Genomic DNA, 26620 nt, shown 5'->3' with positions numbered 1-26620 from the left:
GCACATAATATGAAAGTATATTGAAATTACTTTACATTATGTAGTAATAAATTTTTTAATATTTATAAACTTTTTAGAAAAGTGTAAATAAAATGTAGTGACTTTTGACATTTTATAGTTAAGTTTTAAAATCAATTTTTATCTATTATTTTGGGTATGTTTACATAATAATCTATTTATACAAGTAAATTAGCTCATTTTTAACAAATATCAATCAAGAAATTTGTATTATCTAAATTATTTCCATGCTTTCTTATTAAATTTTCAGAACTGTCAATCTAACCTTTTTACTGTGCAACTCAACTTAAAAATTAAAATTCTAAGTTTAATTCAAAAAATTTTATAAAAGAATTCTCAAAAATGAATTCTATGGATATTAAACATCATTTTTACAAATTATGAGATTTTTTTAAAAATAGGCCGCAACGGCTTCAGGTGAAATATAATGGACTGACCCAATAAATATTAAATAAATAAATTTATTATTTAATAAAATTAAATAAATTTTTTTTTTATTATTGGTTTTTTAATGGCAGCCAATAATGTGCCAATAATGGTTTGCCAATTATTGGCATCGGCGTGGACATCCCACGATTTTACCATTAGTGGTCCATTATTGGGTGCCAAAATTTATTTATTTAATAATTATTTTATTTATTATTATTATTATTATTATTATTATTATTATTAAAAATATTAATTTTTTTAATTAATTATTTTATAGAAATGGTTATTATTTTCTATCACATCGAAATGTCAATAACCCTTTCGTTCAGAGTCTAAAAATTATTTACCTCACATCCATCAGTGCAAAAATAGGAGAGGACGGGCACAATAAAATTCTACAAATATTCGTGAGAATGCTGCCTCCTTATATACTTTTCAAGTTTCATGTTAGTTAGAGCGAACTACATACTTACTACATAATAATTTCTGCAGCGTCGGTAAGTAATTGTATGTAGTTCGCTCAACGCTCCGTAAGAGGTGTTGTTTCGAACTCTCTCGCAACAAACATGAAACTTGAAAAGTATATAAGGAGGCAGCATTCTCACGAATTTTTGTGGAATTTTATTCTGCCCGTCCTCTCCTATTTTTGCACTGATGGATGTGAGGTAAATAATTTTTAGACTCTGAACGAAAGGGTTATTGACATTTCGATGTGATAGAAAATAATAACCATTTCTATAAAATAATTAATTAAAAAAATTAATAATTTTAATAATAATAAATAATAATAATAATAATAATAATAATAATAATAATAATAATAATAAATAAAATAATTATTAAATAAATAAATTTATTATTTAATAAAATTTAATAAAAATTTTTTTTTATTATTGGTTTTTTAATGGCAGCCAATAATGTGCCAATAATGGTTGCCAATTATTGGCATCGGCGTGGACATCCCACGATTTTACCATTAGTGGTCCATTATTGGGTTCCAATAATAAACCTAGAGAAAACCAATGGCTTCCAATATTGGGCCATTAATGCACCAATGGTAGACTAATGGCCATTTCCCATTGGGATATCATATTTTTGGTATAGCTATACAGAAAAGAACTATTTTCTTTAAAGAAACATTGAAAATTACTGCAAAAATTCAATAAAATCTCTTTTTTTACATTCAATCAGTTTTTGGGTCCATTAATTATTCACACATTCACTTTATTATTTTTGTATTCGTTTCTTAAGATAAAGAGGAAACTTTTTCAGCCCGGCATGTGCACTCATTGATATTAAATTATTTTACAAAAATGGCCAGGCTATTGTCCTTTTTAATTCCTCATTGTTTGGAATAAGAAATGGTACAACATTTATTAATATTAATAGATAACAAATTATTGACATGTTTCTATATTTTTTGCATTTTCTTAAAATAACAATATGAAAAGTATGAAATTTACGTATAGAGTTAAACGTTTTTAGTACTATTAAAATCTGTGTTTAATTAAACAAATAATTATTATAAAATTTAATGTGTTTAATTTATTCGTATGCAATTTAATGGTATTTAATATCGTAAGGTTTGAATAATATAATTATTTTTAAAATTCACGTGTGCATAGTTGAACTGTGTAAATTTATCTATATTTAATAACAATAATTAAACTAAACTTTATTTTTAATTAAGATGTAAACAGAGTTTCAATTTAGAACTTTTGTCCTACAATCATCACCCAAATGTGTATTCTATACCCAGGAGGAAAAGTCGGACGAATGTCGGATTATACAACCGCCTGGGATCCGCGCCCGTACGGACCGCCAGCACCGATGGTCTGTACCGATTCGGATCCCAAAATTCAACCGGCGCGGAACAGATTAGGCTCAGAATTTTGGATCCGCCTTTCTACTTTCGTCAGTACTGGCGCGGTACTGGATTTGTTCCGCCTGCAGATTTCATTCTTCTACGCGCGTCGGAAGAATGACGGATGTTAGGTCTGTACTGGCTCGGTGCTGGGGCGGATCCGACTGCGGATCTCGTCATTTATTGTTATAGTTTACATTATCAGTATAATCATAAATTAATTTTATTATTATAATTAATTATTACAATAACTAATTGCATTTATTATAATATTATTATTAGTTAACCAATAAATAAATTAATAGTATTCATGCAAAGGAAGAATATAAGAAACTTAATTTTTTCATTATATATATAAAAATCCAACTTTATTAATGTGCAATTAAATAAATAATTTTTAATAAATAATATATTAATTTGAAAGAAGTAAAATATATTTAACTTGAAAGAAAATGTGATCAATATATTATAATGCCTACAATAAATACCTAACATATTAAATACAATATATAAAAAAGAGATTATTATTAATTAATTTATTATTAATTAATTAATAATCTCTTTTTAATTTAAACAATATATTAAGTAATTATTTATTGACACTTTTCTGCAAATTAAATAATTAAAAAAATGTGTTGTGCATTAAAATTTTATTCAATTTAATACTATTACTTATATGTTATAAATTGTTTTGCAGTGAAGTTATGTTCATATTATTCGATATATTATGTAATAAAATATTAAAAAACATAATAATAAAAATATAACATTTTTTTAAACGAAATATTGTAATATTCATAAATACACATTCAGTAAAGTATTGAAAATATACCGGTATTACATCAGTTCATATTTCCAAATTGCCTATTGCCGCGTACACGGAGAAACTTTTAATACCACTAATTCTTAAAACTGGTGAGACATTTTAGTATGTTAGGTTAGATTCAAGGGAAAAACGACATAGGTTATAGAAATTGCTATTGAGACTATCAAAAACACTCATTCAGTATATATTTTACAGTTCTTCATAAGGAAACTAACAAAAATTAGTATGTTGTTTTAGAAAGAAAAAATAATTTTTGCAAAGTTGGGAAAGCCATGAATTAAAAAGAAACACAACAAATTAATTGTCTATAGATACTCATAGAGAAGATAGTGATACTTGGATCTGATGGTAGATGGCATTAGTGTATGTCACTGTAACTGTAGGTAAATATATTTAACACGACGTAAGAACCTAACCTATATTATTAACGCACACACGCACACGCAAGTAAAGACACGACGATTGGTCACGGAAACCGAAAGATCGCACGATTCGTTAGAAGTACACAGCTGAATCGTCCTTATATATTAAACGAGTGGAAAAATATGTACCTTTGAGAGAGAGCATTTTTTTAAATAACTTTCTAATCAAATTATGTAAATAAGTAAAAGTCGTGAAAAAAATTATGTTATATTGAGGAACAGTTCTTGAATTTAATTTGGCATGAGGAGACATTCACGTTTATTAATAAAAGGTTTTTTTCTTTCATACACGTGTGAATTTCAACTTCGAAAACATTAGGGTTAGTTCGCGACGTCAGGTGATGGACTCGGTGATGCTCGGGCGAAATCGGTTAAGTCCGCCCGCAGTCCTTCCAAAATTGGTATGTTACGTTAGAATGTCTGTTATATATTCTATCTATATGTGGAAAAAAGGTTAGAATTACTAAAAAAAAAAAAACTAGCATTTTATTCTTTTCTAAAGAAAAATAAGACTATTTCTAATGCAGATAGTAATTTTTGTACACCGAAGGTTGCTTAATATATAACGAACTTATCATATTTTCGAATTAATGTTGAAATTATTAGCACAACGCACGAAAAATCCTCACATTCTAACGTACTTTTAGAATAAAGATAACCAAATATATTCAATATTAGAAGAAAAAGTTTCTCCGTGTAGTAATTTTACAATTTTTATTTCAGCTTGTGACACTTGAGAGTATTTAAGATTTGAGAGTCCCATGCGAGCGTAGCATAGTGGTTAGCGTGCGAGATTTCGGTGCGTAAATATTCGGTTAGGCGTAGGTTCGTACCTCCAAGCGTTAGGATTTTTCAAATGTGTATGTAATAAAAAATTGCGTTTAAGTGTATAAAGAAATAAAAAAATGTGTAAAGTGAACTGTCAATGAATTGTCATTCGTATTTATCTTTTGCAATTAATTATTATTTTTTATTGATATATTTGTTGAAATTATCATTTGGATCCGACCCAGTTGTCAGTCGGTAGAATGCCAGCATTGCCAGCGCACATCTGGCTAGGAAATGAAAGATCCGCAGTCGGTACAGTGCCGGGTCCCAGCCGGTTGAATTATACACGGAACGGCTCTTCGCGGCCGGTTACCGGGCGGTAGAATGCCAGTTCCGAGACGGATGGCCAGCCAGCTCCTGGCCAAGTCATCTTTTGGTAGAATATCAGTTCTCGGGCGGTAGGCAGGCGGTTCCCAGCCAGTGCCACTACTCCGGCGTCGGTTCAGGCGAGGATCCGCGCCGGTTGCAAATTTCCCACTGGGTAGAAGCTTTTAATCTAAGATCGATATTTTAATATAATTAAATATTATTATTTGTTTATCTAGAGCAAAACTATATATGAAAAGTCGTTTGAGGATCTTAATAAGTTTCTTATTAACTTAGAAGAAAACCAGACTTCTATAGTATGTGGACTAGAATTCGTTAAATTTACTATTAGAAACCAAGTGGATAATCCAGTAATAAAATTAACCAAGTTAGAAAACAATAAAGACTTAGAAGATATATATTATCTTTATGTATTTATCCATTTATATCATAGCAAGGTGAGTTGACATTTTTTCTAAAAAAGTTTCTCGATTATAGCATGCGGAATTTTAAAAGATTTTACTGGCTTTCGAGTTTAAATATCTATTGAGTCAAACACATTTATAATATAATGCAGAACTGAAGATTATTATAAATCATGCTTTATTAAAGTTCCTTCGACATTTTTAAAATCAATTAAAAATGGAAACGTACTGTTAAGTCAAAACAAGAAACCTTTTTAAATATCCCTACACTGAAAAAAAAATTCGGCACAATGTGCTTTTTACTCAGTCAATTTTTGCCTAAGAACAAAAGCAATACACGTAAAGCAATTGTTTCTTTTAAAAAAAGGCAATTTTTGCTTTTAAAAAGGCAAAAATTTTAACTAAGACAATTTTTACCTTTTTAAAAGGCAAAAATTGCCTTTTTTAAAAGAAACAATTGCTTTACGTGTATTGCTTTTGTTCTTAGGCAAAAATTGCCTGAGTAAAAAGCACATTCTGCCGATTTTTTATTTCAGTGTAAGTATCTCGTTTTAAATTAATTTCAGAAATGAATTTAATTTGGGATAAGGAAAGTCAATAATAATTTCTACTTACAGGTTATTTGTTATTAATGTTTAAAAATGAGCTTTCTGAGTGTTTACACGTGGTTGTTCAGAAAAGCAGCCCCCCTACTTTCCGGTACTACTGCACTGGTCATGTACGTACAATTCGTGCGCTTCAAGATTATAATTCTCACAGCCCTCATCCAAACCCTGTTCTTTCCAGCTCTACTGTGATGTCACCTTCCGAAAGATTGAAAGCAGTTACCGACGAATTAGTGGAAAACAATTACATTTTATTCTTGACATCCTGCGATATTATTTTTATCATAAAATATTTATCATAAAACATCTCCATTTTTAATATTTCTGAATTCTTTCAATTAAATAATATTGGATAACTTGGATAAATAAATAATTCTGAATTGCATTATTTTGACGTCAAAATCTTAATCAGAGTCCCCAAAAATACTAGGGGAGAGTCTCCAGTTGTGAGACGGGTTTCATTTTTGAACCCGTAAATTGTAAACGGGTAAACGAAATTGTAAATAAAATACACCGTTCGAAAGGTAACAGAAATACGCAACTTTTATTAAAAGAAAGTGTAGTATTTCGATGAACTCAAAAAATTTTACGATACATTTTCCGAGCACATCGCTTTTTTCAAAAAAAAAAAAAAATGTCTCCAGTTGTGAGACACTCATTAAAAATTGCTAAAATTTAATAAGTTTGACATAAAACGTTATGTTTAGTAGAAATAATTAAATATATTAATAATATATATTATTATATACTAAATAATAATATTTATTCGCCAAAATAAGACTATCAAATAAACACAATTTATTAGCTTCAACAAGAGCATTAAAATTGATTTCTTCTGAATCAATTGACTTTTTTCCACTTGACATGCCCAAAAATACTAGAAAAAAAAATCAAAACAACATTTGAAAAGTATGCCTGCAAAGTCGTATTTTTTATGCTGCCCATCTGGATGTTGACACTGTCTCACAACTGGTGATATGCTGTGTCTCACACCCAGAAATTGGCGCTATTTTGAAAAAGGAAAATTAAATAATTTTCAACCGTAGATTGGAACAATGCAATATTGCATCACGAAATATAAGGAAAACACTAAAAGAAAATGCATTACATTTACCTTTTCCAATTAATTAACTTGGAAAAAAAGTACTTTGCATTTATTGAAAAAACGCTTTTTAGTCGATTATCACACACAGTGTTGGTATTTAACAAAAACAGTTTATATATCCGCTTCGGCGTACACGAAAAAGTTGGCTCATATAAAAAGAAATGTTTTTATATAAACCAATCGGCTTTTTAATATTGCATGTTAAAAAAAATTGACTGTCTCACAACTGGAGGTGTCTCACAACTGGAGACTCTCCCCTACTTAATTAAGCTTGATAGTAATAGTATTTTTTTTGATTTTTTGATATTGAAAACATTTTTATGCTTACATCGTAGTTATAGGATAGTATTTTTTGTAAAATTATGCTAAAATGTGACTAAATAACATGTTATACTCAATTATAGAGAGTTTAAAAGCAATCCATTAAAAAATGTAAAATTTGTAAATTTGCGATTTTTTTAATACATTTTTAAACTTATATCTTAGTTATAGGACAGTATTTTTTGCAAAATTATGCTAAAATGTGACTAAATAACATTTAGTAATCAATTATAAAAACTGTAAAATTTGAAAATTTTTGATGTCTTGAATATTTAGAAAAAATGTGATTTCTACCTTTCTAATTAATATTTTTGAAATCTTTAAAATAAACCTTCCTTGGTTTATAAACATAAGTGTGATTTTATTTACAAGGATTATATTAAAATTAATTTGAAATAAGACTCAATAAATAATAAAAATCGAAAACTATAGAAAGTCTTTAATTCGTGACTTATTAAATTATTTTCAGTATTTAGTTTTATTTCATTAGTTTAATTTAATGATCTTTAGTTAAAAATTAAATTTATTTTAAAATTAATTGATATATTTTTAGAAGCTGACATTTGGGAAAGAAGATCAAACATATCAATGCCTCACGACTATTCTAAACTTTTGTACTCAAGAAAAATTGGATATGACCAATTTCTTAATGTGTTCTTCAACTCCTATTTTGATAGACAGCGTTGTCCTGAAAATTCTTGATTCCAAAGAAATAAAATACCATTTTTTGAATTTTGTGACAGCGTGGTTGGATTGTATAAAAACATATGAATTGAAGAAGTCAATAAGTAAATTATCCCAAGACACAGTTAAGGCATTAAAAAGTATAATGCCTCTGTTATTAAATTATACAGAAGAAAATAGTATTGTTTATGACTTTATTGAAATGGTAAGTAAATTAAATGTGTAACATTTTTTATTTTAATTATTCTGCCGTATTTTAAAGAAAGTCACTGTTTACATTTTTGACAAAATATTAGTTAAATAAAGTAATTTAATCTCCGAAGCCTTTGTAACATGTTTCCAAGAGGACTTCTGTAAGAAAACGAAATTTTTACTCTCTAAATCTGATTTAGTAATAATTTTACTAACAAATAGTGAAATTTTACTAATTATTATTAGATTTTATTAATATTATTAAAATTATATATATTAATATTTGTACCAAATACAAATTACTTAAGAAAAATTATTGAAATAATTGGATCTAATAAACATTGCTTTAAGGGGTTAAGCCACCCTGAAATTTTCAAAAAAATTTATTTTTTTTTTTTGCTTAATTTCAAAGTTTATATTCTAACGAATATTTTGAGATGTCGCCGAAGACAATGTCTCACTAATTACAAAAGTTATGATCATTAGAAGTCAGCGCGGTGGGGACGCGCCGAGAGCTGCTGGAAGCAGCGACTTTCTATTTTCGAATGGTCTAGGGGGCCCTTTCATGATTTAGGAAGGGTCCTTTTCATTGTATCCCTTCCATTCTTAAATAAAAAAAATTATGCCCCTGGAATTGCTGATTAAATAGTACATTGAAAAATTTTCAAGTTATAATACACTAAAGTTCATTTTTTTCTTCTTTTGCGTTTTTCTCGAAACCACAATTTTCAAGACGGTGTACACGATAACTCAAAAACTATTCAATCGATTGACTTGAAAATTAATATACATCTTTCTAAATAGATTTTCCACAGAGTGACGTGGGATTTTTTTGATTGAATAATTTGAAAATTTTTTATCCAATTTTTTATACGGTAATTTTATCCAAAAAAAAATGTAAATTTTTGAAGTGCTTCCATTTGCGTAAAAAATTTTTTTTTTTAAATGGCTTCATCACTCTGTTCAAAATTTATCACTTTTTAAGAAAAGTATTGTTTTACTTGTTTCTGACAAAAATTGAACTGCCAATCATGTACACCATCAAGGAGTGCTCCGGAAAAATTGATCCACGCCAATAGTTATATCTCCGCCATTTTTAATTAAAAACAATTTTTTTTTAATATTTATAAAGCTCAATATATGTACTAAAGCATCAATAATTGTAAAGAAGTCCTACCTGAAACAGTTTTAGCAAAAAAATTCCTAAAAAACCATCCGATTTTCATGCGTTCAGGGTGGCGTAACCCCTTAAATCAATTATGAAAATTTAATTACTTGATTCAATAATGCATATGGTTTTTATTTCAAACAAATATGAATGCTAATAAGTCTCAATGTAATTAAATCGAAAATTCGTTCCCTAAATAACAAGTTTACTTCGGGTATGGATAGATTACCAAGTTTTTTTATTCGCAAATGTTGTGATGCATTTGTTGAACCACTTTATATTATAATTAATCTATCCTTAGCTACAGGTGTATTTCCGGATATGTGGAAGCGAGAAAAGATAACTCCTGTCTTTAAAAACTGTAACAAATCTCTTGTTGTGAATTATAGGCCTATCACAATATTGTGTAATTTTTCTAAAATACTTGAATCTGTCATTGGGGATATCTTGTGGTCCTATTTTTCTCCTTCACTTTCTTTACATCAGCATGGTTACCACGTCGCTCAACAGTTACAAATTTATTAACTTTTTTAAACAAAATAGAAACTTTTCTTTTATATAATCAACAAGTTGACGTCATATTTACTGATATATCTAAAGCCTTTGACACTGTTAGCCATGAAAAAATTATTTTTAATTTGGAACAACTTGGGGTTCCAGATAAAATTCTTAAACTTTTGTGCTCTTATTTGGCTAACAGGGTCATGACAGTTAATTATAATGGTTACTCGTCATTTGAATTTACGCCTACCTCTGGAGTTCCGCAAGGGTCCAATCTTGGGCCCATGCTGTATGTTATTAATATGAATGACTTAGAGTTTGCTTTGAAGAATGAATTTTTGTTATATGCAGATGATGCCAAATTGTTTAAACCTATCAATTGTATAAAGGATTGTGAAGATCTCCAGCTTGATGTTGATAATTTTTATGATTGGTGTAAAAAGGCTTCACTCGATGTTAATTCTAAGAAATTTAAGATAATGACCTTCACGAGGGCAAAGACAGCAATTGATTTTCAATATAAGATTGGTGATAAACCAATAGATAGAGTCTTTGTCATCAAAGATCTAGGAGTTCATTTTACGCCTAATCTTAAATTTAACACTCATGTTGACACAATCGTGTGTGAAGCTGGTAGGATCTTGGGGTTCTTATTCAGAACCTGTAAACATTTTAAAAATGAATATGCTTTAAAAATTTTGTTTTATTCTCTAGTTCGGTCCAAATTAGCTTTTTGTTCAGTAGTATTTCGTAATTATTTACCTGCCTACTTATCGAGTGCCATTGACAAATGTCAAAAACGATTTTTAAAGTTTTTACACTACAAAAAACACGGCATATGGATACCCCCTGGATCAGACTATGCCCAATTGTGTCAACGTTTTAATGAAAACTCCCTTGAATCTCGAAGAACAATTGATACAGTGTTGTTTTTATTCAAAATTATTAACGGTTTAATTAATAGCTCATATTTGTTATCGGAGATTCCTATTGCTGTTCCTCAGTTCTTCTCGCGAGGGTCTTATCCATTTTATACGGGATTAAGAAATGTAAATAGAACAACGCCAGTATTAAGTATGTGCAATGAGCTCAATAGCATATATAATTATAATTCAACAACTTTCGACATCTTTGATCAATCGCTTGATTCTTTTTTAAAAGCAGTTCTCCACTTTATTAAGAAGAACCCGATGCTATAATTATTAATTGTTTTGCGCCATTTTCGAAATTAAAATAATAACCGATAATCCTGTAATTGGTCTTTGTGACTGTTGGATTTATTTCAATAAAGTTAAATTAAATATTTATTTGGATCAATAAAATAATTTTTTTGAAATAACTAAATATTTATCTACATCAAATATGCAATTATTCTTTATAATTAATTGTTTTAATTGAGACTAATATACTTTTAATTGCGTCAAATAATTAATTATTTAGTTCAAATACTAAATTGATTTAAATCAAAACAAAGCAGTTTTGGATTCAAATAAATCTCAATTTGTGTTAAAGAAATTAATCTTTTTCCATTTCCATACATAAAAAAATGGGATTCTTTATTACTTTAGAAAATATAATATTTTTAGTAACAAAAAATTTTTGAATAATAAGAGATTTTGAACGAAACAAATGAATATAATAAACTCGACAACGTTAACCAAAAAAAATTACAGATTAACAATCATACTCATGCGAAAAAGCATGAAATCAACACGAATTCATTTTTTTCGTTTAAAATCTCTTTTTTTTCAAAAAACTTTAAAATGTTTTCTATTTAATTATTAAAAAAAATCTTAAAAAGATAATGGAGAACACAATTTTTTAACCTCTAAAATTAAAAAGTTGATTTATTTAAACAAGTTATATTTTTTAATTAAAAATTTAATCATTTATCTAAAATACATATACATATGGCTGTTCTACACTGCGTATGGCTGGAACAGCAATACTGTATGGCTGTTCCATATCCACCAATATAATATGTGAGAATTGGCCATATTTATGGCAGTACCATAAATATATTTTTTTCATTGTAGTCTGGTTACATATTTGTTATATAATGGTGTTAAAAGAATTACAAAAGGGAATATTATCGTATATCATTGTTACATAATTGTTCTAGATTAGTTGTATATATTTGTTACAGCGTTCAACGCTGACATTTCTCATATCATGCTTGTAACATATACTACAAGCTTATGTGACAGAACATGTTGCATACTGTTATCACGGTGGGCTTGAACCAACTTTAAATAAAAAGTCTTCCGAAATGCGATTTTTTTGTGGATTCCAACACTGCAGACCTCCCTGAGTATTTTGCAATAAAAATTAAAATAATCCATCGGGCCGTTTTTGAAAAAAGTAATTTTTAGTATTTCTATCGTGAACTCTGTATACAAGCACTTTAAAAGAAGGTACAAAATCAAATTTAATTTCAATTTCATGAGTGTAAAATAGTATTTTGGATCGCATAATCTGAATTTGATGTTGGATTTAAGAATTTTAAAATGGCGAATCCAATATGGCGACCAAAAAGTTTAAAAATTGTTTAGATTTGCTTGATACTCATTACTCGGAGCTTTTGGTATCGCTGAATTTGAATCCGAATTTCTGTATTTGAAAGAATTACTTTTATTAAAAAAGGAAATAGACGAATAAAATTATATAAATAATGACATCACTTACAATTAAAATTAACACTTATTTACACATTATAGCACTGTAATAATTAATCAATTAAAACTGCTTTGATTAATCTTTGTACGGGAACGCGGGGTTCATTAGACCCCGCAAGTATTTATTTTTCAAATTTCTCCAAATTCGTATGAAAAAATATTTTTACAGTTTTCATATTCCAACTGTAAATAATATCACGTGGGTATTAAAACATTTTACCAGCACAAACTGGCAATCGGGGTCCAAAGGACCCCGCAATGTCATAATGATAAAAATTGTACTAATTGTGCTATATACAAATAACAAAATAGTGTTTTTCTTTCAAGAAATTCGCGCCTACACAAATTAATCCTGCCTTGCACTCAGAACGGTGTGTGTATTTCCCAGGATAATTCGCAAATCTAACAGTTCGTTAAATTAAAAATCTTAATCATAATTTTTATATTTTAAATTTAATGCATTAAAATTCATAATATAATAAAAAGAAAACAAAATATATAAAAAGATCTACGTTTTTGTAAGCGTTTTTAAAGCGGGGTCCAATGGAACCCGCTCACCCGCTTACGTAATTTGTTTAGCTTGCCCGCCCGAGGGTTAATAGTATATTACGATACTAGGCCAGAAAGTTGGATTTCCTGGTCGGCGTGATATATAAGGCCGAGGCGAAGCCGAGGCTTTATATATCACGCTCGCTAGGGTATCCAAATTTCTGGCCGTGTGTCGTATACAATTTTTCTGTATCCCCAGCCGAAAGTACGTTAAATACTTATTGTTTGAATAATAAAATAGCTCAATAAGTTGCCCGCCCGACTTTTGCAAAGTCGAGGCGAAGCCGAGACTTAGCTGGTCGGGGCGGGCATGAAAAAAAAATTATAAGTAAAAAATAATTGTAAGTAAAATTTAAAAAATCGGGCAAGTGCGAGTTGCACTCGCATTAAGATCGAGGGTTCCGTACACCAAAATAAAACTCATTTTTTATAAAAAAAATATATATAAGAAATATAATTGATTAATATTAACATATATAAACCTATTGAGCTGAAATTCGGTACACATATGTATTTTTATTACATATAGATTAAGATTCCTAAAAGTTCAAAAGGGGGAGAGAAAAGTGTCATTTTTTGCAATTTTTTCGTAAAAATTAAATTTCTTTCCCTCCTAGTTCGCAAATATGTCCGTCAATCGAGTTCGCTATATTTTTCCTGTAATCTACACTTAAAACTTAAGATCCCTACCGAATTTTAGCTCATAAGGTTGAGATTTGTAAAAGTTAAGGGGGGGGCAGGGTCATTTTTTGCAATTTTTTCGAAAAAATTGAATTTTTTTCCTTCCTAGTTCGCAAATATGTCCGTCAATCGGGTTCGCTATATTTTTCCTGTAATCTACACTTAAAACTTAAGATCCCTACCGAATTTTAGCTCATAATGTTGAGATTTGTAAAAGTTAAGGGGGGGGGGGGACAGGGTCATTTTTTGCAATTTTTTCAAAAAAATTCAATTTCTTTCCCTTCTAGTTCCCAAATATCTCCACCAATCAGGTTCGCTATATTTTTCCTGTAATCTACACTTTAAACTGAAGATCCCTACCGAATTTTAGCTCATAAGGTTGAGATTTGTAAAAGTTAAGGGGGGGGCAGGGTCATTTTTTGCAATTTTTTCGAAAAAATTGAATTTCTTTCCTTCCTAGTTCGCAAATATGTCCGTCAATCGGGTTCGCTATATTTTTCCTGTAATCTACACTTAAAACTTAAGATCCCTACCGAATTTTAGCTCATAATGTTGAGATTTGTAAAAGTTAAGGGGGGGGGACAGGGTCATTTTTTGCAATTTTTTCAAAAAAATTCAATTTCTTTCCCTTCTAGTTCCCAAATATCTCCTTCAATTGGGTTCGCTATATTTTTCTTGTAATCTGCACTTAAAACTGAAAATCCTTACCGAATTTCAGCTCACCAGGTTGAGATTTGTAAAAATTAAGGAGGGGGGACAGGGTCATTTTTTGTAATTTTTTCTGAAAAATTCAATTTCTTTCCCTCCTAGTTCGCAAATATGTCCGTCAATTGGGTTCGCTATATTTTTCCTGTAATCTGCACTTAAAACTGAAGATCCCTACCGAATTTCAGCTCACTAGGTTGAGATTTGTAAAAGTTAAGGGGGGGACAGCCCATTTTGCGTAGCTGGGATGGACACACGAGTGATTTCATAAGGGTTCCGTCAGTACACCTATGGTGTACGGAACCCTAAAAATAGTAAACAAGAAATTTTCTTTTACAAATAAATATTTAATAATTAAAAAATAATAAAAGAAAATAAGAAAGTTCATGCATTATTTTGATGACTGTCAGTTGTTTTCAAAACGTGAGCTCTGTATGTAACGTGTCTGTGTGGTTGCTATGCTAACATGTACGTGTGTTGAAATTCTTGTAACCAATCAGAGCGCTCGTTGGGTCTGTCGAGCCGGCCACAAAAGTCGCTATTCCCGGAGCCAAATCAGACCGGGAAGACAGTACTTTCGGCAAAGGGATACAGAAAAAAATATTTCAACAATGAAGACCATTAAATCCACATACCATTTTAAAAATTTTGTTTACCATATTGGATCCACCATTTCTAATTTCCAAAAATTGACATTGCATTCAGATTAAGCGACCCCAAAAACCCCCAAGAATTGAGTTTCAAGTATATCTAAACAATTTTTAAACTTTTTGGTCGCCATATTGGATCCGCCATTTCTAATTTTCATAACCTAACATTGAATTCAGGTTTAATGACCCCGAAAACCCTCAAGTATTGAGGTTCAAGTAGATCTAAACAATTTTTAAACTTTTTGGTCGCAATATTGGATTCGACATTTTAAAATTCTTAAATCCAACATTAAATTCAGATTATGCGATCCAAAATACTATTTTACACTCATGAAATTGAAATTAAATTTGATTTTGTACCTTTTTTTAAAGTGCTTGTATACAGAGTTCAGGATGGAAATACTAAAATCTACTTTTTTCAAAAACGGCCCGATGGATTATTTTAATTTTTGTTGCAAAATACTCAGGGAGGTCTCCAGTGTTGGAATCCACAAAAATATCCCATTTCGAAAGACTTTTTATTTAAAGTTGGTTCAAGCCCACCGTGTTATATAACAAATAAATAACCATTAGGGGAAAGGTGTACGAGATGATCCCCTGGGGCAAGATGATCCTTTTGAATTTTGGCGAGCCTATTAGCGCCACCTTTTAGGCAAATACAGTAATACGTTGCCAATGACATACCTATCAATCAGTCAAACTGTCATGACAACACGCGTCACTAAAAAAATTCTATTGGAAAAAATAAAAATCTTATACTTTTGATCTAAGGAAAGCTTAACTTTGGGCTTAGATAACTTTAGTTGTAGTAGCTAAAATTCCATGTTTCTTGTACTCACGGCTTCAGTATCTCTTCAACTAAGTGTTCTGATTGGTATTATGGAATAACAGAGCTCGTAGGTTAAGTTACGAACAAATTACAAAATAGTGGCATTTGGGGCAAGATGATCCCTCAATGGGTGTACAAGATGATCCCCCCTAATTCCCATGTATTTCGTCTCACCTCAAAGTGAATTTTCTAGTATTAATAAAAAATTTAATTTTTCTCGCTTCTTATATGATTTTATTATGAAAACTAACTTATCTAAAACAAAAAGTTGACATCTACATCTATTTTATTAATTTTCTCGTTGTAGACAATGCCTCGTAATTAAAAAATAGGAAAACGAATCGTGGTGAGTGGTCAAAAGCGTTTGTGGCCTAAATAAAGTATATTTAACATTGATACACTGTTATTCCAATAATTGGGGTAAGATAAACCTACGGATCATCTTGCCCATACCAGGGGGATCATCTTGGACACCCCGGTGTCCAAGATGATCCTTTTGTAAGGTTTTAGAAAAATTAAATTTAATAGTAAAATATTAATTAGCTGCAAATATTTCAAATCAGAATAGTTAGATAGATTAATTATCTAATAGTGCGTACAAAAAAAACTCGAATATGTTGATTTTTCTTTGAATTATAGGTTTTTTCCCTTAGGGGGATCATCTCGTACACCTTTCCCCTACATAATCGTGTCAACTGGGTAAACACAGAATTTTGTTTATATTAAAGACATTAGAGAAGTAAATAAAATTGGAATGTTATTTTTAAATATTAAATCTTATTTCATGCAAATTTAAATTTTAAATAGGCACTGGGTAAGACTCCGTCAGAAAAATTACAATTTGCATGGGGTCTTCGGATTATTCTGTAATTTGGTGAAGTTGTTATATTTGATAACAAAAAAAAGTGTACCAAAGGATTTTTAAAAATTTTCAAATATTGTAAAAGTTACGCCATTTTGGATTTTTTTATAAGATTTTTTTCAAATGTAAATATTTCCGAAACAATTTAACGGATTTTAATAAAATTTAAATATAATATAGTTAAAATCATGTCCTTTCAGAATTTTTCAAAAGAAAAAAAAAATTTTTGTTTTTTTCAAAAAAAAGTAAAAAAAAATTTTTTGAATCGATTTATTAAGCACGGGACCGATTTTTGAGTATTTTTTGATATATAATAAAATATTCCTTATAATTTCACCTTTCATTTACAAAAAAGAAAACGATGGAGACGTATATAAATATATAAATGACGAAAATGAAAAATTTTTTCTGTGTCATTGCAAAAGTATATTCCTATGTATTTTTGCATGCTGAATCCGAATTCGAAGTCAAAATTGACAGATTTGCTCAAAATTTTGAGATAAACTCAAAAAACCACTCAAAAAAAGACTCAAAAAACCGAATTAAGATGAAAAAAAATTTTTATGACACTACACTACTATATTCCCATGTACTTTTTCCCGCTGAATCCGAATTCGCAGTCAGAATTGACAGATTTGCTCAAAATTTTGAGATAAGCTCAAAGAACTGATAAAAAAAGCGATTTAAAATAAAGAAATGGAAATTTTTTGCTATGACACTACATTACAGTATTCCCATATCGGATCTCGCATTTAAAGTCAGAATTGACAGATTAATGACTGATTTGCTCAAAATTTTGAGATATACTCAAAAAACTGATAAAAATGTAATTTAATATGAATAAAGGAAATTTTTTGCTATGACACTACACTAGTGTATTCCCATGTATTTTTTCACTGTGATTCCAAAGTCAGAATTTTCAAAGTGGCTCAAAATTTTGGATTTCATTAAAAGTGCTCAAAAACATGCATGCTTGTACCTGTAACCAGGGTTTGAGTTCTAAAAAATTTTATGTCATTCTGATAATTCTAACTTCGAATTTGTATTCAGCGTATATAAAATTCATGAGAATACACTACCGAATACCAAAAAAATGAACTCTTTTGCATTAAATTAAATTTTGAGCATTTTTGGATTTAACTTAAAATTTTGAACCAATTTAATAATTTTAACTTTGAATTTAGAAGCAGATGTAAAAACATGAGAATATACTAATGTAGTGTACTAGCAAGAAAAGTAGAGTTTCTTGACTTTAATTTTTGTAACTTAACAGATTTTCTTGTGTGTCTCAAAATTTTGAGCCATTAGAATAATTCTGACTTCAAATGCGAGATCCGAGTGTAAAAATATATGGAAATACTGTAATGTAGTGTCATAGCAAAAAAATGTCATTTCTTTATTTTAAATCGCTTTTTTTATCAGTTCTTTGAGCTTATCTCAAAATTTTGAACAAATCTGTCAATTATGACTGCGAATTCGGATTCAGCGGGAAAAAGTACATGGGAATATAGTAGTGTAGTGTCATAAAAAATTTTTTCATCTTAATTCGGATTTTTGAGTCTTTTTTTGAGTGGTTTTTTGAGTTTATCTCAAAATTTTGAGCAAATCTGTCAATTTTGACTTCGAATTCGGATTCAGCATGAAAAAATACATAGGAATATACTTTTGCAGTGTCACAGAAAAAATTTTTCATTTTCGTCATTAATTTTTTTGGTTCAAATTCGTGTTTTGAGTCGTTTTTTGAGTATAACTCAAAAAAAAGAACCAATTTGAGCATTCGGACTTCAGATTCGGATTCAGCGGCCAAAAATACATGGGATAATACTACTGTAGTGTCTCGGCCACGAAACTTTTTTTTTTTGTGTGCCTGTGATATTTATATCATATGTACATTCTTTCAAAAACTTAAAAAATTTATTAGCTCAAACAATTACATTTGTTATAAAGAAATTATTAACTTTATAAACAAATAAATGGCTTATTTCTGCAAAAAAATAGAACCTTTTTGAACGAATTTAACATTTTAAAGCTCTATACTTATATATCGATAACTTTTGTGTATTGTTAATATCAATGATAATCATTAACTTTAAAATCATTTTTTTACAACGTAGACATGAATTACTTAAATAAACATAAATTTGTCTAAAACAACAATTTTTTTAAAAAGACCAATATTATCTATTAGTTAATTAAAATTGTTTTAAAATCAATAAGTAAATTTTTTAAGTTTTTGAAAGAATGTACATATGATATAAACATTTTAAGTTTAAAAAAAATTGGACAAGTGCGAGTTGTACTCGCACTGCAATGGCGGGTTCCGTACACAAATATTAAAACAATTGCAACATTTATCGGTAATTGATAAAATTAAAATAAACAATTTAAAAAATATATTAAAATCATTTGATAAGAAGAAATAACTAAAAAAAATTAAAGTATTGTATATCTAATATTGTAAACAATAATAAGCAGAGGAACAAAATTTTCAAAATTATAGTTCCTCTGCTTATTATTTACAATATTAGATATACAATACTTTAATTTTTTTTAGTTATTTTTTTTATCAAATGATTTTAATATATTTTTAGGGTTCCGTACACCATAGGTGTACTGACGGAACCCTTATGAAATCACTCGTGTGTCCGTCCCAGCTACGCAAAATGGGCTGTCCCCCCCCCCTTAACTTTTACAAATCTCAACCTAGTGAGCTGAAATTCGGTAGGGATCTTCAGTTTTAAGTGTAGATTACAGGAAAAATATAGCGAACTCGATTGACGGACATATTTGCGAACTAGGAGGGAAAGAAATTGAGTTTTTTTGAAAAAATTGAAAAAATTACCCTGTCCTCCACCTTTAACTTTTACAAATCTTAACTTGATTAGCTGAAATTCGGTAGGGATCTTCAGTTTTAAGTGTAGATTACAGGAAAAATATAGCGAACCCAATTGACGGACATATTTGCGAACTAGGAGGGAAAGAAATTCAATTTTTTCGAAAAAATTGCAAAAAATGACCCTGTCCCCCCCCCTTAACTTCTACAAATCTCAACCTGGTGAGTTGAAATTCGGTATGGATCTTTAGTTTTAAGTGTAGATTACAGGAAAAATATAGCGAACCTGATTGGTGGAGATATTTGGGAACTAGAAGGGAAAGAAATTCAATTTTTTTGAAAAAATTGCAAAAAATGACCCTGTCCCCCCCCTTAACTTTTACAAATCTCAACATTATGAGCTAAAATTCGGTAGGGATCTTCAGTTTTAAGTGCAGATTACAGGAAAAATATAGCGAACCCGATTGACGGACATATTTGCGAACTAGGAGGGAAAGAAATTCAATTTTTTTGAAAAAATTACAAAAAATGACCCTGTTCCTGCGGTTAACTTTTACAAATCTCAACCTAGTGAGCTGAAATTCGGTAGAGATCTTCATTTTTAAGTTAAGATTGAGGTAAAAATATAGCGAACTCGATTGACGTACATATTTGCGAACTAGGAAGGAAAGAAATTGAGTTTTTTTGAAAAAATTGAAAAAATTACCCTGTCCTCCACCTTTAACTTTTACAAATCTTAACTTGATTAGCTGAAATTCGGTAGGGATCTTCAGTTTCAATTGCAGATTACAGGAAAAATATAGCGAACTCGATTGACGGACATATTTGCGAACTAGGAGGGAAAGAAATTTAATTTTTACGACAAAATTGCAAAAAATGATACTTTTCTCTCCCCCTTTTGAACTTTTAGGAATCTTAATTTGATGAGCTGAAATTCGGTAGGGATCTTCATTTTTAAGTGAAGATTAAGGTAAAAAAAATATTTTTTTTTGTTATTTGTAAATAAAACATAAGAATTCAATGTGGATTATAGTTATAGTTTTTTTTAATCTATATGTAATAAAAATACATATGTGTACCGAATTTCAGCTCAATAGGTTTATATATGTTAATATTAATCAATTATATTTCTTATATATATTTTTTTTTATAAAAAATGAGTTTTATTTTGGTGTCCGGAACCCTCGATCTTAATGCGAGTGCAACTCGCACTTGCCCGATTTTTTTAATTGTTTATTTTAATTCTATCAATTACCGATAAATGTTGCAAGTATTGTTTTAATATTTGTGTACGGAATCCGCCATTGCAGTGCGAGTACAACTCGCACTTGTCCAATTTTTTTTTTTTAGTTAAGAAATTAAAGTCAGAAAACAATCTCTCATTTATTCTCTTAAAATTTCACTCTCTTCCTTAAAATATTTAATGCCACGTGTTTAAACTAAAAAAAATTAAAAAAAAAATTTTTTTGATTTTTTTTTCAAGAAGTTTCTTAAATAAATTTTTTGTCGTCAGACTGTAATAATACACTAGGATACCAATTTTCAGCTCATTAGGTCAAATAATGTAAAAGTTAGAGAAAAAAATTTTTTTTTAAAAATTTTTTTAGTTTTTCCTTGACAACGCTATGGCCATCATTACATATCAAGTTCTCTATATTTTTCCTGTAATATTCGAGTAAAAATACACCAGCATGCAAAATTTCAGCTCTCCATGTCGACCCAGTAAAAAAAAAAGTATTCAGAAAAGAGAAAAAGTATTGGTGGAGACGTTCGGTGAATGCGTTTTCGCGACAAAACCGTATTGGTGGGTTATGGTGAATACATTTTGCTTACCGTGAATACTTTTTTTTAAACTCTCGATTTAAAGATTCCTAAGCAAAGTTGAGAATATTTATAAAGAGCGTAAGTGACCTGAAGTATAAAAATGACGATTGCGAGAAGGAAATAAGAAATTTTGAGAAAAAACGAAAAATTAAATGTGACAAACCTACAACGTATGATGATGAAAAGGAACATTGACGATACCGACAGAAACTTGAGAAATCCAAGTAAATGTATGTGAAACATTAAGTTCCGCCGGTAACGTCAAAGTTCCTTTTAATCATCATACGTTGTAGGCACAGAAAAGCATATGGTACTTGATCAACATTTGACAATCTGTTTGTCACATTTAATTTTTCGTTTTTTCTCAAAATTTCTTATTTCCTTCTCGCAATAGTCATTTTTATACTTCAGGTCACTTACGCTCTTAATAAATATTCTCAACTTTGCTTAGGAATCTTTAAATCGAAAGTTTAAAAAAAAAAGTATTCACGGTAAGCAAAATGTATTCACCGTAACCCACCAATACGGTTTTGTCGCGAAAACGCATTCACCGAACGTCTCCACCAATACTTTTTCTCTATTCTGAATATTCTCTATTCTGAATACTTTTTTTTTTACTGGGGAATAGTTTAGAAGTTAAGGGGGGGGAATGGTCACTTTTTATGCATTTTTGACCAAAAATCTTGTTATTTCCTTGACAACGCTATGCCCATCACGTCCAATCACATTCGCTATATTTTTCCTGTAATCTACGAGTGAAAATACATATCTGGACCAAATTTGAGCTCTTTAGGTCAAATAGTTTAGCCGCTAGGGGGGGGACACGATTTGGCTACGGACAACAGAGTCTCACCAATAGGGTTCCGCCGATACACCGTAGGTGTACGGAACCCTAAAAATGCTGGAAATGTTTATAAATGCAAAAGAAAATAGATTATTGGTTATATAATTATTAATAACAATGATAATTGTTAACTTTCAAATCATTTTTTTACAAAATAGACATACATTACTTACACAGGAAAAAAAAAGTCTGACTCCGTTTACACCTTAAATTCAGCCCATGTATTTCACATAAGTCTGTCCTTGTTTAACGGGGCTGACTCCGTTTACATCTTAAATTCAGCCTCAAAAATAGGCTGAAAGTAAAACTTTTTTTTTAGTGTGTAAATAAACATAAATTTGTCTACAAAAAAAACAATTTTTTTAAAAAAGACCAAAGTTATCTATTTGTCAATTTAAATTGTTTTTTTTAACAATTTCAATAAACTGTATTATGCATTATTATTTGCCAGGTGGTCAGACTAGACTAATTTAAATTGATTTCGATCTTGTGCAATGGAAAAATAAAAAATAAACAGTATTTTATACAAAAATATTTTAAATTGTTAACTTTGAGTAACAAAAAAATAAATAAACAATTAAAAATTCAAAAATCGGTTTAAAGAGATCTCTTAGAAATTTTATCCTCTTTCATTTAAGACCAAGAACATCAAAATCCAATAAAATTTGAAGGCTCTAGACAATTTTGAAGAGTAAAGTGTAAAAAATCCCACTGTGAGGTGTCCCGGGTAAAAGATACTGCGCTGGCACTGAAACGTGGTCGCGCTTCCACAAAAATTGCAATATCTCGAAAACTATCAAAGTCTCCATCGTTTTCTTTTTTGTAAATGAAAGGTGAAATTATAAGGAATATTTTATTATATATCAAAACATACTCAAAAATCGGTCCCGTGCTTAATAAATCGATTCAAAAAATTTTTTTTTACTTTTTTTTTGAAAAAAACAAAAATTTTTTTTTCTTTTGAAAAATTCTGAAAGGACATGATTTTAACTATAATATATTTAAATTTTATTAAAATCCGTTAAATTGTTTCGGAAATATTTACATTTAAAAAAAATCTTATAAAAAAATTCAAAATGGCGTAACTTCTACAATATTTGAAAATTTTTAAAAATCCTTTGGTACACTTATTTTTGTTATCAAATATAACAACTTCACCAAATTACAGAATAATCCGAAGACCCCATGCAAATTGTAATTTTTCTGACGGAGTCTTACCCGCACTGCAAAATTGATTTAAAAAATTTAAGTTAGTAGAGAATAAAATTTAGAGTTTATTTTATGTTTTATTACTTGTTTAGTGAATAGAATTTACTTACCTTTTGGAGCAAAAGAATCCATATTATTCATTTATATTCAAAATAAGAAAAGCATCGTTTCTGTAATATTACTTTAAAAAATACAAAATAGTAGCTTTTTTTAAATTTTTTCTGTAAAGAGAGATAAAATTGCGCGTAGGAAAATAACGAAACTATACTATACCACTTTGAAGAATAGCAAAGACATGCAGAATAGGAAACATACTTGATTTCATACTAAATGCATTTATAATAACATTTAAACATAAAATACAAAAAATGTTATAGAAACATTCAAATATAATATAGGGGAGGCTAGGTGCAGTTGTTACAATTTTGATAAAAACAGTTACTGTGCTTAGAGTTTAACTCCAATTTGTTTGGTCAAACGATTAAATCTTATTCTTTGCATCAAGACAAATCGATTGGAATATACAAAGTATACATTGTATGAGAATTTATAGAGTTAATCACAATTAAAGCTGAAAATTTCTCATTTTTATCAAAAAATTAATTCTTTCCGCAAAATTAGGTTGCTGTATAAGAAAATCTTACTCTTTTATTTCTAAAATCTTATTCTTTGCACCAAGACGGATCGATTAGTATATATAAAGTATATATTATATTTAAATTTATAGAATTTAAACCAATTATAGACCAAAAATTTGCACTTTTAATAAAAATTCATTTTTTCTTAAAAATCATGTTCCTGTACAATAAAATGTTATTATTTATTAAAAAATTAATCAAAAATCTTATTCTTTGTATCAAGACGAATCGAATGATGTACATAAAGTATTTATTATATTGAAAATTACACTGAGAAAACTGGAGAGTCAAATTCAGAGGTTCAAAAAGTGTAGGGGAGAGTAGGCTACATTGAACCAGCGTCAACTGTGAACCACTTCAATTTTCTGAGAAATGACTGAGTGAAATTTTTTCTTATTTAATATATAAGTTAGTTTTACTGAAACAAACTATGTCCAAAAATTTCGGGCACGTAGGTTTATTATTTATAAAGAAAAACCAAAAAAACTGTTTTTCACGTACAAAACAAAAAATTTTGTGGAAATATAATCAAGTTTTCTTTTGAAATAGGAAGTTTTAAAAATTAGTAAACTTGTGATTTATTTAGCTTAGGGTGCCAACTTCAATATTCCGATGTGATAAAGAATTTTAACTCTTACATAAATTTATTATAAACAATTTTTGTTGTGAATGTCATGTGAATACAGTGAGTGCGGCATCATTGAACCACCCGAAAAAGCAAAGAATTTTCAATTTTAAGAGTTGTAAAGTTGTCTGCTCTACTAATTAGTAAGCAAAATACTGGAAGACATGCTTTCATCACAATTGTGAACGAAATAAACTCAAACTGTCACTTTACCTACCTAACCTGACATCAAAATATATTAATCTCCTATATTAACAAATAATAACTCTTTAACAACAATTTTCTATTTTTTTGAGTGAAAAATAAGATTTTTTACAATGTGTAAGTGGAAATATTATTGTAGAAGTAAATTGTAGTGTTTTATTAAAGGTGGTTCAATGTAGACACACATTCTTCAAAATAAGAAAAGTGTAACTGGCTAGAAAAAAATTTAATTTTATTATTTAATCATAATAATTTGTGTTTGTAACGTGTGTATTAACTAAAGGAGTACTTCAGCTTAATTTTCATACAAAAACCTGATCGAAATTAGTAAAATTTTATTAGTTCTTGGACTTTATAAAATACCCGGTTCAATGTAGCCTACCCTCCCCTATGTTTCCTTTGCTTATGAAGAGAGTTAAATAGTCCTTCTAAAATAAATTTTGAATTAATCTGGAAATCTACTTGTATATTCTCTCCCATTATATCTGAGGGTTAAAAGTTGCGCAGAAAATGTGTACGATCTGATGCGCGCGAAATTATTTTTCTGACATTTTATGTATTTAATTTAGGGGTTAGGTTACCATATTTATTCATTTCGCGCCGGATAAGGAAGGGATTTCTCAAGATGGTTAATTTGTCCCTCTGTTATAAACTCATTTCAGTCCAATACTCCAGTTTTCTCAGTGTACAAAAAAAACATTTTGTTTCAAATCTGGATTTTATCGATCTTTTACGCGATCTAAAATTATCTGGAAGACAGTCTGAAGTCCTTGGTTCTAGATTAAAACAGTGGAATTTGGTCGAAAGAGATTTTAAAGTAACTTCCTGCAGAAATAATGATAAAAATTTGTTTAAAGAAATTTTTAAAACTGCCCTGTCGAAAATGTGACCAACAATAGAAGGTTTAATAAGTGTTTGAAAATAGTTTTATTCTAGTTAAACACAGAATGCACTATCTTGAAACACACTTATACGATTACACACAGTATGAACACAATTTAAGCATAGAATTCGTAGTTTGAAAATGGTTCATACAATACTATTAAAACACATTTCCAACATTCAGTAAGAACACTCATTAAACACTTTTCTGACATACATAACAGGGTTCATACAGTGTTTTGAGAACATTAATTTCACTGACTAATGAAATAAGTGTTTATGAAACACTGAAACGTTCCAATATACACGCATCAAACACATTTATTGTGTTCTTAAACACGCAATTCACATGCAATAAACATTTTATAAAACACTATTTAAACGCTCTTTGTTCCAATTTTTTCGACAGGGTGACAATGACTGTAGCAATCTCGTGTATTGTTCGAACATTCCAGAGTTATTTTCAATTTTAAATCACGATTACATACCAGAGGACTGGCGACTATTTATTGATGGATCATGCAAAAGTAAGAATTTTTTCAACAAAATAAGGTGCAGATAAATTGTTTTTATAATTTAGGTAGAATGTATATACTTCTTTTTCTTTAGGTTTGAAGGCTGTATTGTTGCATAATGAGAATAAACTCCCATCAGTTCCTTTAGCGTATGCAACTGATTTGAAGGAAACATATGGGACATTGGCAAAAATTCTTGCATGCATCAATTATGCTGCCCATGAATGGAAAATTGTCAGTGATTTAAAGGTTAAATGGCACGAATATCTGTCAATGGTGAATTTGAACATTTAGATTGTTATCCAATAGTTAACTCTCAAATATCAACGATTTGTCCCTCCAGATGTTTAGTCCAATACTCCAGTTTTCTCCGTGTATAGATTTAATTACAATTAAAGTTG

At 29.3% G+C, this 26620-nt stretch overlaps 1 protein-coding gene across 1 annotated transcript in view; it reads left to right on the top strand.

Annotated features, from left to right (window-relative positions):
- Positions 1-26620, top strand: part of LOC122503415 — a 55286-nt gene that overhangs the window by 21655 nt on the left and 7011 nt on the right. The window contains exon 3 of the mRNA XM_043613941.1: positions 7703-8038. Coding sequence (XP_043469876.1) covers positions 7703-8038 — 336 coding nt within the window. The remainder of the gene's footprint in view (positions 1-7702; positions 8039-26620) is intronic.

This window comes from Leptopilina heterotoma, unplaced genomic scaffold, assembly GCF_015476425.1.
Source record: "Leptopilina heterotoma isolate Lh14 unplaced genomic scaffold, ASM1547642v1 Lhet_260, whole genome shotgun sequence".
NCBI classification, from domain to species: domain Eukaryota; kingdom Metazoa; phylum Arthropoda; class Insecta; order Hymenoptera; family Figitidae; genus Leptopilina; species Leptopilina heterotoma.
Note: the sequence above shows the minus strand (reverse complement) of the source record. Positions and strands in the feature narration are given on the sequence as shown.